The following is a 12,256-nucleotide window of genomic DNA, read 5'->3' as shown; positions in this document are numbered from 1 at the left end:
TAAACCCAGTGAAAAACCACACAGAGCCGTCAGCTCTGAGGTACCACTATGGCAACATCACATAACCCGAAGCAACAAACAGGCTCTCTCATATTTTGCTGAAGTGATTTTAAGTGACAGACACAGTACTTAGACTCTGGCTAATTGGCGTTAGCTGTCGTCTTGTTTGTCAGTCAGGGAAAGCGATCCGAATGCGAACCTGACGTCCTGGACTGTGTGCGAATGTGTGCATGAGAGAGAGTGTCTGCAGCACACTGCTGCAGACGAGCCAAACCTCTTACCCATCTCCTAGAAATAAAAACAACATCATCGCACGCCACGAGTTCCATACTAGTCACTGAATCATTACAAGTACAGTTTTTGCTTCACCTTGCTCCCTCTGTGTCCCATCTTCTCCCCCACCCCACTTCCAACTTTTCTATCCAGATGTGGAGCAGATGGCCATTGACTGGCTGACCGGAAACTTCTACTTTGTGGACGACGTGGATGACAGGATCTTCGTGTGTGACAAGAATGGGCAGACATGTGTTACCCTCCTGGATCAGGAGCTGTACAACCCCAAAGGCATCGCTCTGGACCCCACCATGGGGTGAGTGTGGTCACTTTCTTAAAGTACGGAGGGAAGGACATCACACAAACTTTGTCCAGCAACTGCGTTGTGTCATCCATCGCTGTTATTCAACTTTAAAATATGTGGAAATAGAGGGAAAAAAACAGGATAAATTGGATGTTTGGAAGCTGGAGTAATTGAGCGCAGATGTTGGCGGTATGCTGACTGTATAAGGTTTTGAGAGGAAAAGCATGTTTTTGTTTTCGGCTCTTTTGTTTATGACCAAACTTTCCAGCTGAATTCCTGAAAGTGCGTCTGTCTCTGCGGCGCGTGGTCGTGATTCTGAGAGATCGTTCTTCGGAGAAAACTGCGCGAATGCAAGAATGTGCGTTCGCGTGCACGTATTTGCTTGTAGTTTTCCTCCCACACGGCTTTCTCTGCTGTAATTGGTTCGTTCAGGAACAGGTAGAGCTGCTGGAGCTGGCTTTTCTTTTGGTAATCGGCAGTGTCATTAGAGGGAGAAAACAGCAATAACAAACACTGGCACAGCAAAAAAAGTCTTAGTTGTGCTTTTAATCTGCAGGCTGATTTACTTTGAGTGACATACAAGTAAAAGACAAAATTTTATAAATAAATAAATAACATCGTTCTATTTTTCCTGCCTTCATCTACTCATTAGCAGTTGCTCCGTTTCTCTGTTATGAAAGGATTTTGAGAGGTCTACTTTAGAGAAGGACTCACAGCTCGCTTGTGTAACACATGTTTTTCACAGTAGACGCTGTTTGTTAACACGTTTACAGAGACTGTGAGCAGGATTTGATGATTTGATGTCATAAACAAGTTATTTTATTTTATTTTTTTATATTTCTGCTCTGGCAACAATGAAAACTTATGGTCTAACAAACTGGTTTTGGAAGGAAAAAATGTTATCAGATCTCAAATATCCATCAAAAAGCCCAAAATAAAGTTTTCAGTATTTTTTCCAACCAGAAGTTAAAGTCTGTCAATCAGCAGCATCTCTGGGAGCGGGCTATAAGGTGCTCCCGACACCTCCTGAAATATGTTTGGTCTCCCTGGCACCCCCCACCCTACTCCCACCCAAAAAGCCACTGGACTAGAGTGCTGTTAATCTTACAGTACCCAACAGTAATAGGTGAGAGCACAGATAGGACCAGTAGGAATGTAACCGAGTACATTTACTCAACTACTTTCTCAGGCTTTATGTACTTGTAGTTCATTTACAGGTGACGTCTTGCTTGTAAATGAGACATCTAGTCTGTGTGGGATTACCTGTATAAATAAAGGTTATAATAGGCTATAATTTTTAGTTACTGAAAAAGTCAGAATACTTTTTCTATTTTAAAAAGTATCTATTACAAGATTATGTTTGCATATTAAATCGGCAATATGACACAGGGCTGCATATAGCCTTGAAAACTGTGCTTTGCAGACCAATTTGCATCTTTGGTGCCCCCTGTGCCCCCCTTGTACTCCATTTAGAAAAATCATGAAAACACCCCTGCTATCAGTCCGTTTCTTCTCACTTCTTTCTATAGGAAGGTGTTCTTCACAGACTACGGACAGATCCCCAAGGTGGAGCGCTGTGACATGGATGGCCAGAACCGCACCAAGTTGGTGGACAGTAAGATCGTCTTCCCCCACGGCATCACGCTGGACCTTGTCAGCAGGCTGGTGTACTGGGCTGATGCCTATCTAGACTATATTGAGGTGGTGGACTATGAAGGCAAGAACCGGCACACCATCATTCAGGGACTGCTGGTAAGAAAATAATCTCATTATTATCTCTCTTTAGCTGTAAGAAATTCCCCATAACGCCGTCTAACATGCTCTGGAGCTCTATACACGATACGTTACCCCAGTGTGCGCCTTTAATGCGTTTTTAGCCAGTGAGTGATTAGCAGGGAGAAGATGGTGGACATTTGGCTTTTCATTAAATAAGCTGATTAATCGTGTCCAATATTGAGGCTGTTGATGTTGCTGCGCTGTTGAAGCACATTGGCTCTTAAACCTGTTACCATGGCTTTTACTGTGATCTGTGGGGGAAGTAACAGCTTTCATTTACTCACTGAACCTAAGGGCACAGACATGCACACACACACACACACACACACGCACATAAACCGCCACCTCTTGTAATATATGTGTGTGTGCGCACCTGTGATAGACCATTAGTACATGCACATCCTTCACTTACAGGATAAAAAGAACCGTGGTTATGGATGGTGCTGAGTCAGGGCTGTTTTACCAAGTCGGTGTATGTGTTTGCTGAGACTTAGCACACACTCTCTTAAAGGTGCAAGCTGCGTAAAAAGTAACGTTCAGATCACACACTCTGGCCAACACAATCCGTCAGTCTGGTTTGTGTTGTCTACATGTGGAAGCTAAGGTGACCTAATGCACTATTGTTAATTGTTGCCTGAATCCAGATTATGATAGGAAGCAGTATGTAAATGTAATCTTTAAGGTAGTCTGTGTTTATCAGCGATATCCACAATGACAGGCCTCAGTTCCATGTCAGATTTCGTGTTGTTCCGGTGTTTTTGTATTTCCTGCTGACTTTGTCAGCTAAAGGCAAGTGCTGTGTGAGCAATCATCATGTTTGAGAGCTCTGGACTATTTTCGGTCTCGGTCACACTTTGCACCATGCTGACCACGGGAAATTCTACTTTTTGGACAAGTGGCTTTTTAAAATTGTATATTGGGGCACCTCAAACAGCTTGACCACTGTTCTACACATGTGCGCATGGTTTATTAAACTAAAGGTGACATAGCAACACAGCATTTGTTTAATGGTAAAAGAGTTTTTTAAAAATCTAACCATCGGAAATGTCACCAAGAAGATCACAAAGAGGAGAGAACTGTTTTGTTTTGGTGGTAAGTTGCCATGGAATGAGGAAAATAATAGCTACCAAATTGTCCCCATACAGAGAAAATAAAAGACTCGCTCAAGGAAAATGTCACAAAGCAAGGAGTGACAGATCCATTGTTGTATATTGGCGATGCAGGGGAGTGCACTACTAAAAAAACAGCTCTTGGATTGCATTTATTTGTTCAAATTTATGAAAGTTAAACCCCTTTTTATGAGGTTACACACAAAGGCAAGACTAAAGTGTTTCTGCGTAGACGTCACGAGGGCTTAGATGATTTTTTACAGTCTCTGCAGACTAATAAAGCGCTTGTAGGTTTATTTTTTTGTAAAGACTGTTAGTCAGAGAGACTTTGTTTATGGAAAACTTATTTTGTATGAGTATTTGTACATGTAAGTTTAACAACAAGAGACGAAACACATGAAATACTGAAAAAAATAAAGCGTTTTTTGTGCTTTCCTCTCCCTCTGATTTGTGTTGTTTTTAGATTGAGCATCTGTATGGGCTGACTGTATTTGAAAACTATCTCTACGCCACCAACTCAGACAACGCTAACATGCAGCCCAAGACCAGTGTGATCAGGGTGAACCGCTTCAACAGCACAGACTACCAGGTGGTGACCAGGGTGGACAAGGGAGGAGCTCTGCACGTCTACCACCAGAGACGGCAGCCCCCAGGTAGACATGCCCGCACATATACATCATTCCTAGGTGGATATTTTATTATGAGACTCATTTTTTCCCTCTTTCTTGGTTTCTAGTGCGCAGCCACGCATGCGAGGAGGACCAGTTTGGGAAGGCTGGAGGTTGCTCCGACATCTGTCTGTTGGGGAATGGCCAAAAGACGCGGACTTGCCGCTGTCGCTCTGGATTTAGCTTGGGTAGCGATGGCAAATCTTGCAAAAGTGAGTGGGAATGAACGGTGACTGAGCTCCAGCGATTGTAAATCAACACATCCATCAAAAGTTATCTGCGTGTCAAACATTCACTGTAGCAGTATTCCCAGACGAGGGTGGGCTCCTGAATTTCCCAGTGGGTGTATGGGGGGCATAGCTCAAGTAATTTGAAATTTTACTAAGAAAGAAACAAGTTTGTTGAATTGTGTCGTGCATAAGATTGTTACATGTAGAAATGCCATTTTTTTAAGAATTTGGACGGTCTTTTTAGACTTTCTACATGTGCCCTATGAGAAGGTATTATAAAGGCCTTTCTATGAGAAGAGCTGCTTTAAGTGTATTTTGGTCTCAACTGTTGCCTTGGCTCGGATCCATGTAGATTCAGTTTGAAGTCACCAGATTAACAGATGTCTCGAGCAGTTGCTGTCTGTCTGTGTTCATTCTCCTGTAGATTTAATCCTGCTATCTCACTGTTTGAGTTTAAGCACAACTCTCTCCCTCTACCTCAGTGACTCTATATCAAATGATCTGCGAACCAAGTTGTACAAGTCATTTATCGATGTATGAAACGATCTCTTCTGCTGTCCTGCATATGCAGTCTTTCTGTTCTCAAGTTATTTGCAGAGTTGAGTTTTCTGAAAGTAACGCCGGCACTGAGCTCCAGCATTTGTTTTATGTATTTTAACAGCATTGCTGGCTCTTTGCTGGCCGCTCCACAAAGCTGTCAGTGTGATTCAGCTTATTCTGAGAAGTGTTTTACTATCCACCAATAACAGCTTTATATTGATCTGCCTACTGAGAAAAGAACGTCCTTGAAAATGGCAATATTGATTGACCCAAAGGGCACCCATCCTCTTCTTTCGCTGTCTCATTAAAAATCACTTAATTTTCATTTTTGGGCTTTTGTTGAACTTGCATTTTTTTTAACATTAATAATCCATATAAATTATTCAGAAATAACTGTGTCAGCATATGAGTTGGCCTCTAATTTTGATTCCTTTAAAAAAAATAAAGTAAAGAACAGTAAATGATGGTCTAAGTTGAAGTGTTTTACCTTTATTCCCTTGTTTTGCCACAGAACCAGAGCACGAGCTCTTCCTGGTCTATGGTAAAGGTCGCCCGGGGGTCATCAGAGGCATGGACATGAATGCTAAGGTGCCAGATGAGTACATGATCCCGATCGAGAATCTAATGAACCCGAGAGCGCTGGATTTTCACGCCGAGACCGAGTTCATTTACTTTGCTGACGCCACCAGCTACATGATTGGGCGCCAGAAGATTGATGGAACGGAGAGGGATACCATTCTGAAGGAAGGTACGGCAACAGCAGCTGATTGGAGAGACCAAAACGACATGCCAAGATTATGAGCTAGTTCGATGATTTTCCATAATAATCTCAAAAACGCATTTCTTAAAATAAAATTTGTAGCCATATTGTAAAAGACTGTTTTTGTTGATCTGGCTTAAAATTATTTGAGATAAAAAAGTGCTTTACAATATGACTCTTCTATTCAGTCCAGTTTATAACAAGTAGCAACTACAGCCTCTTTCAGTACCTTACTTATAAAGCATGTGATATGCTTTATGCTGTGTAGAAAAACTTCACAGCCACTGTTTGTGTTTGTCTAAGCGATCCACACGGTGGAGGGTATAGCTGTGGACTGGATGGCTGACAACTTGTACTGGACAGATGACGGGCCCAAGAAAACTATCAGTGTGGCTCGACTGGAAAAGGCTTCACGCACCCGGAAAACACTGATTGAAGGGAAAATGACTCACCCTCGTGCCATTGTAGTGGATCCGCTTCATGGGTAATAAGGATAAAGAGATGAAGGGAGGAATAGAGTGCAGAGAGAACAGATATCAGTAAAGAGCAGTAGAGGAAATGATGGTAATAAGGTACAAGTGAAAGCAGATAAGAGATAATAATAATAATAATAGGTGATCGTTACATCTGGTTGTCTGTCTGATGACTCAAGTAAAAAAATACCCACCCTGCTGCTCCCCTGTCAGTAAAACCAAAGCAACATTTCTGTCTGCTCTCTTTGTTTGCTTTTATCTTTATCTGTTGCTTTTCCTTGTAAGCAGTATCTTTGTATCATCCAGCCGAAGCCCTTTGATCATTTTTCACCCAGTGCTGCTGACCATTTTCCCCTCGAATTGGCGAGTCCTTTCTGATTACACCTATCACACCTTATTTACTAAAACAGATGGAGCATTTTGTATATTAGTTTCATTAGCTCCATTTCATTTGCATGCAGCCATATTGCTCTTTCAAATAATTCTTTATAATGGTGTACATGGATGTGTCTTATTGATAAGACCTCCTGTGCTCTTTCCTGAGAAATACATGCTCATAAACCCACGCAAAGACACGCACACACATTGGATTGCTAGTGACAGGGTGATGTGTGTCCACACACTTCCCTGGGGAAAGGCACTCACTTCTACTAATGCCTGTAATCAATCAGGCTCAGCAAGGAGGAGGAGAAACTAGCAGAAACCACTAGAAAGAGGAAAAGGCAAGGGAACTATAGAATGCCACTGTTAATGTCGGTCATATTATGGCAAGAAGGGACGTTTCTAATGTCGCACAATAGTGTAGACATCAGTGGTTGACAGGACCTAGAGTACCTGATGACAAACACCGGCATGCCTGTGGGCATATCAGCTGAGACACACTGCTGAGCATTCCCCACTGGTTGGTTTGATGAGTATTGGGTGCTTTAGGGCAGCTAGATAAAATGTCACTGCTTTTGTTAATCCTAAGTGATTCTTTACGATGCACCAATAATATTTATCTTTTCCTGTCTTGCTATCACTTGTACCCATAACAGTTCCCTTGTTATTCCTCAGGTGGATGTATTGGACAGATTGGGAAGAGGATCCTAAGGAAAGCAAGCGTGGAAAGATCGAGCGGGCGTGGATGGATGGCTCAAACAGAAATGTGTTTCTGACCAGTAAAACAGTGCTGTGGCCCAACGGCCTGAGCCTGGACATCCCCCAGGGAATCCTCTACTGGGTGGATGCCTACTACGACCGCATAGAGATGGTCTACCTTAACAGTTCCGGACGCAAGGTCAGAATTAAAATGGTTTAAGAATTGAAGGTTAAAACTGTTTTACTGGAGTCTGGTAACTTCAGACAGGAGTTAAAAACGGGTGTCAGTGCACTAATAAGGAATGCGCTTTAAAGCAGTGGAATAATGTGGGTGGTCTATCACTGTGTAGTACAAACAATGTGGCCTTGAGTTTTGTTAACACTGGTTTCTCCTTGTGTCTGAACTGATATTTTGATTTCACTGAGCTGTGGTGCTATTGGTGCTGTTTTTATAATGCAGAAACTGGAATGGAATCTAAATATTATGCACACACACACACACACACACACACACACACACACACACACACACACACACACACACACACACACACACACACACACACACACACACATTAGTGAAACAAGTGCCAGTCAATGTTTAATGTGCATTTTTATATTGCTATTGCCTAGACACTTATGTTACTTAACCCATGTAATAACTAGTAAAAAACACCAGTCATTGCATCATACTTTATCATCACCATGAGCAAGGTTTGAACTACACTGCTCAAAAAAATTAAAGGGAAAAAAATCATGCTGGATATCTATACTGATGCCGTTGGGTGGACTGAAACATAATGTCCCAAGAGTGTTCGACTGATTTTAGGAGAGGTGAATGTGGGGGCCAGTCAACTCTTGTCACATGAACGCGGGCATTTTCAAGCACCAGAAGGAACCCAGGACCCACTGCACCAGTGTAGGGCCTGACAGTGGGTCCAAGGATTTCATCCTGATGCCTAACTGCAGTCAGGGTGCCACCCTATACCATCACTGAGCCATTATCAAACAGGTCATGTCGTCAACTGTGCAGAAGGTGAACCTGCCGTCATCTATGAAAAGCACAGGGTGGCAGTTGTGGACCTGCCAATTCTGGAATTATAGGGCAAATGCTAATCAGGCTCCATACGGCCCACTATGAGTCTGTCTCTCATTGTCTGTGATGGTTAGACATGCTAACATTTAGACCAGTGGCCTGCTGGAGGTCATATCGTAGTTCTGGCAGTGCTCATCCTATTGACACCGGTCCAGCTGATGGGTTAAAGGCTTTCTACGGCCCTATCCAGCTCTCCTAGAGTAACTGCCTGTCTCTTGGAATCTCCTCCATGTTCTTGAGACTGTCCTGGGAGACACAGCAAACCTTCTTTTCCTCTACTGTAACTGTTATTAATTTCATTAACACCAAACCAGCTGAAACTGACCAACAACCCCATCTGTTACCTAACTGACCATATATATGCAGTAGCGGTTCATTATAAAAACATGCTTTACAGTCTTGCCTCTCTTCTCACATCACCAGACGGTGTATGAAGGTCAGGAGCTGAACCACGCCTTTGGTCTGTGCCACTATAAACACTTTTTGTTCTGGAACGAGTACCGCAGTGGTAGCATTTACAAGTTGGACACCACCACAGGCACTGCCACTCTACTGCGCAACGAGCGACCTCCCATCTTTGAAATTCGAATGTACGATGCTCAGCAGCAGCAAGGTACTGGGAAAAGCGTTATACATAACATCCATCCAAGCATGCTAACTTAAAAAGTATTATTGTCCACAGAGACAGCATCTCATAAGTGCCCATTCATCTACAGGTTCTAATGCATGTCGCGTAAACAATGGAGGCTGCAACAGTCTCTGTCTGGCCATACCAGGAGGGAGGCAGTGTGCCTGTGCAGAAGACCAAGTACTAGACAAAACTGACAACACCAGCTGCAGAGGTTTGTGCATGAACTCATTGTACGTGCTTGTGTGCGTCTGCAGGGTGTTTCTAATGGCACCAGTTTTGCTCCATTACCCACAAGGTTAAGCTTCTTGTATGTCAGACAAGATGAGTCAAGCAGTCTGACTGTATGTTTTCTAAAACTGTTAGTCCTAAAATGTTTGAACAAATGCAGACACACAAGAGCAGGCTACAAGAGCAAGCAACATCTACATACTGTAATGCAATCCAGTGCAAACTGTGCAAAAAACGCTGCCTTTGTGAAGCGTTGTCTTCAAGGTGTTCTTGTTGTTTTGCAAAAAAACCAGAGATTACAGTCTTTGTACAAGTGGTTCCCTTCTGGTTTTCTTGATTGTTATGCAAGCACCAGTCAGCTCAGCCTCAGCCTGCTATGGGTGGGTTTTGACTGATGGATTTCATGAATGTTCATGTAATTGTGCTTTTTCACAAAACCACGCATTTTTCCCTTCTGTGGAATATTTTCAGAATTCGTTGCAAACTCCTGCTACTTTTATGTCCCTCAGGACCTTTGTTTTTATGTTTTGTTTTTACCCCCACATTGTCTTTAACCTCCTTCTTCTCTTCTACAGCAAACCCCTCTTATGTACCTCCTCCTCAGTGCCAGCCTGGAGAGTTTGCCTGTAAGAACAACCGTTGTATCCAAGAGCGCTGGAAGTGCGACGGAGACAACGACTGTCTGGACAACAGCGATGAGGCTCTTGAACTGTGTTGTGAGTTACTGCCCGTACACGCAAACAAAACAGCTGCCCCTCCTTTTGCTACTGAGTCAGATGGTGTCCTGAATTTGTAGTGGAGCCAGAATGAAATGAGAGATTTTGAATTGAGTGGGCGAGAGTTTGTGTGTGTGTGAATGCCCGTGTATATGCGGGTACACGATTTCTGCGGCTCGGGAAATGCTCTCTGTCTGTCTCTCCGTCTGTCTTTCTGCCTGTGGTCAAAAGTGCAGACAGGTTTCCCTTCCAGACAAAACAACACCCCGTCCAAACCAGCTGGAATATCTACCCTCTCTTGTATTCGTTTTCACCTCACATCTCCGAACTCTCTCACCTTTCCGTTCCCCATCTCCACACACGGCTTCTTGTATTCCTGTTTCTCCCTCGCCCTTCAGTGCGCCCTTTTTTTCCCCCTCTCCAGACCAGCACACTTGCTCCGCAGACAGATTTAAGTGCAAGAACAACCGCTGCATCCCTCTGCGCTGGCTGTGTGACGGGGATAATGACTGCGGGAATGACGAGGATGAGTCCAACACCACCTGTTCAGGTAGACAAAGACTCATTTATTTTGGGTCGTTTCGGAGGTTTTTTTCTATTTATGACGTGAACTCTGCTATTTTGTGTTTTAGCCCGAACCTGCCCGCCCAATCAGTACTCGTGTGCTAGCGGGCGCTGCATCCCCATCTCCTGGACATGTGACCTGGACGACGACTGTGGTGATCGATCAGATGAGCCTGCTTCCTGCGGTTAGTCAACTTAATTTCCACCCGACAGCTCGTTGTACAAATTGTTTTGCCATATGAGCGCCACGTGAGCTAGCGCTTTATATCTAAAAGTCTTCCTCTGTCCACAGCCTACCCCACCTGTTTCCCCCTCACTCAGTTTACCTGCAACAATGGGCGCTGCATCAACATTAACTGGCGCTGTGATAATGGTCAGTTTCTCTTCTTTATTATCTCGTCTGCGTGTCTTTTATGTCGACGTACAGTAGCAACTCGTTGTTTGTCTTTGTCCCAGTTATCTGTGCATGTTTGGCCACCAGCCTCATTTTGGCATACGCTCTTCTTTTCATCATCTTTTGCGTTTGCATGTGCGTGTCTGTGTGTGCATGTGTGTGTGTGTGTGTGCAATTGGTTTTGTTGTCACGTGTTGTGCTGTTAGCCCAATCTGCTGTCTTCCATTGGTTCTGTCTTTCAGAAAAGGATTGTGAGGACGGCTCTGATGAGTTGAATTGTCCAAACCTGACCGGTTAGTGCATAGATCAACATGCACCACAAAAGCCTTGATGCTAGCCTCGCTTTAGGACTGACCAGGCAGGATTAGAAACAGTTAGGGCTGCTTTTCTGCTCATTAAACATGGCCACAAGCTGAGACCAAAACTGCTAGCATTGATTAGTCCATTGTGCACAAATTTGACACCAAGTAAACTATTCATTAAAACAAATACATTAAATAATCAAAGTGTACTTTTTGAGGAATTACTGGAAACCTTAACTAAAGAATAAATGCTATTTTCCAGATGACTTCATAGTCAAATTGTTTAACAAATACTGAACATTATGTATTAGGTTGTCTCAAAAGTGCTCAGAATGCTCTGCTTCCAAGCTCAATGTATCAGCGCTGGGTACATTCTCTCATGGTGCATGGTCTGATCTATGCAGTTTCTGTGATTACTTTGACTCTCATCTTTGATGTTCAATTTAATTTGTGTTAAGTTTTTTTTAAATTTTCTCTGTCGTAATTGAGAAAAGATGATATCTATCTATCTATCCACCTGTCTATCTATCATCTGCACTGCATGCCTCACAAAGTGAGTAAGTTAGCGTTGCTTCACTGCATTTGTTTTCCAGATAACGACTGCGGGGACAACAGTGACGAGGCAGGTTGTAGTCACTCCTGCTCCAGCGCTCAGTTCAAGTGTAACAGCGGCCGCTGCATCCCAGATTACTGGACCTGTGACGGAGACAATGACTGCGGAGACTACAGTGACGAGACCCATGCAAACTGCACCAATCAGGGTCTGTATCTAACCTCCATATTGTCTCTTGAAACTTTTCCACTGCTGCAGAATATTGCTTTCCAATCGAATGCACCTTTAACTAGAAAAAGCAGTGTGTTAAAATATCCTTTAAAAAAAATCAGTGTGTTAAGAGTCAAGTTTTCTGTTTAGATAAAGCCTTGCTACACTTGTGCGAACAAGTTTTGCCTTGACTTCAACTTGAAGAGGTTTGTTTCATCTCTTTTCTGAACTTCATGTTTCTGTTCACGCAGCACTCCCAAGGATGTTATGTGATGTTATTCAGACACTTGAAGTCGTTTAAATATCAGGCAGGGAAATCTGACACAGTACTTAGCGAAGTTTTATGGTG

At 43.2% G+C, this 12,256-nt stretch overlaps 1 protein-coding gene across 2 annotated transcripts in view; it reads left to right on the top strand.

The window, feature by feature from the left end:
* The window catches only part of LOC113022588 (low-density lipoprotein receptor-related protein 1), a 99,622-nt gene that overhangs the window by 48,961 nt on the left and 38,405 nt on the right, over positions 1-12,256 (top strand). For both annotated transcript variants that reach the window (XM_026168131.1, XM_026168130.1), the window contains exons 7-20: positions 427-589; positions 2,107-2,329; positions 3,926-4,115; positions 4,199-4,342; positions 5,412-5,648; positions 5,964-6,144; positions 7,190-7,412; positions 8,733-8,922; positions 9,026-9,151; positions 9,744-9,884; positions 10,309-10,434; positions 10,517-10,633; positions 10,741-10,821; positions 11,738-11,905. In XM_026168131.1, the coding sequence (XP_026023916.1) occupies positions 427-589; positions 2,107-2,329; positions 3,926-4,115; positions 4,199-4,342; positions 5,412-5,648; positions 5,964-6,144; positions 7,190-7,412; positions 8,733-8,922; positions 9,026-9,151; positions 9,744-9,884; positions 10,309-10,434; positions 10,517-10,633; positions 10,741-10,821; positions 11,738-11,905 (2,310 nt within the window). The remainder of the gene's footprint in view (positions 1-426; positions 590-2,106; positions 2,330-3,925; positions 4,116-4,198; positions 4,343-5,411; positions 5,649-5,963; positions 6,145-7,189; positions 7,413-8,732; positions 8,923-9,025; positions 9,152-9,743; positions 9,885-10,308; positions 10,435-10,516; positions 10,634-10,740; positions 10,822-11,737; positions 11,906-12,256) is intronic.

This window comes from Astatotilapia calliptera, chromosome 5 (assembly GCF_900246225.1).
Source record: "Astatotilapia calliptera chromosome 5, fAstCal1.2, whole genome shotgun sequence".
Lineage (NCBI taxonomy): Eukaryota > Metazoa > Chordata > Actinopteri > Cichliformes > Cichlidae > Astatotilapia > Astatotilapia calliptera.
The sequence above is the reverse complement of the archived record's forward strand: the minus strand, read 5'-3'. Positions and strand labels throughout refer to the sequence as shown.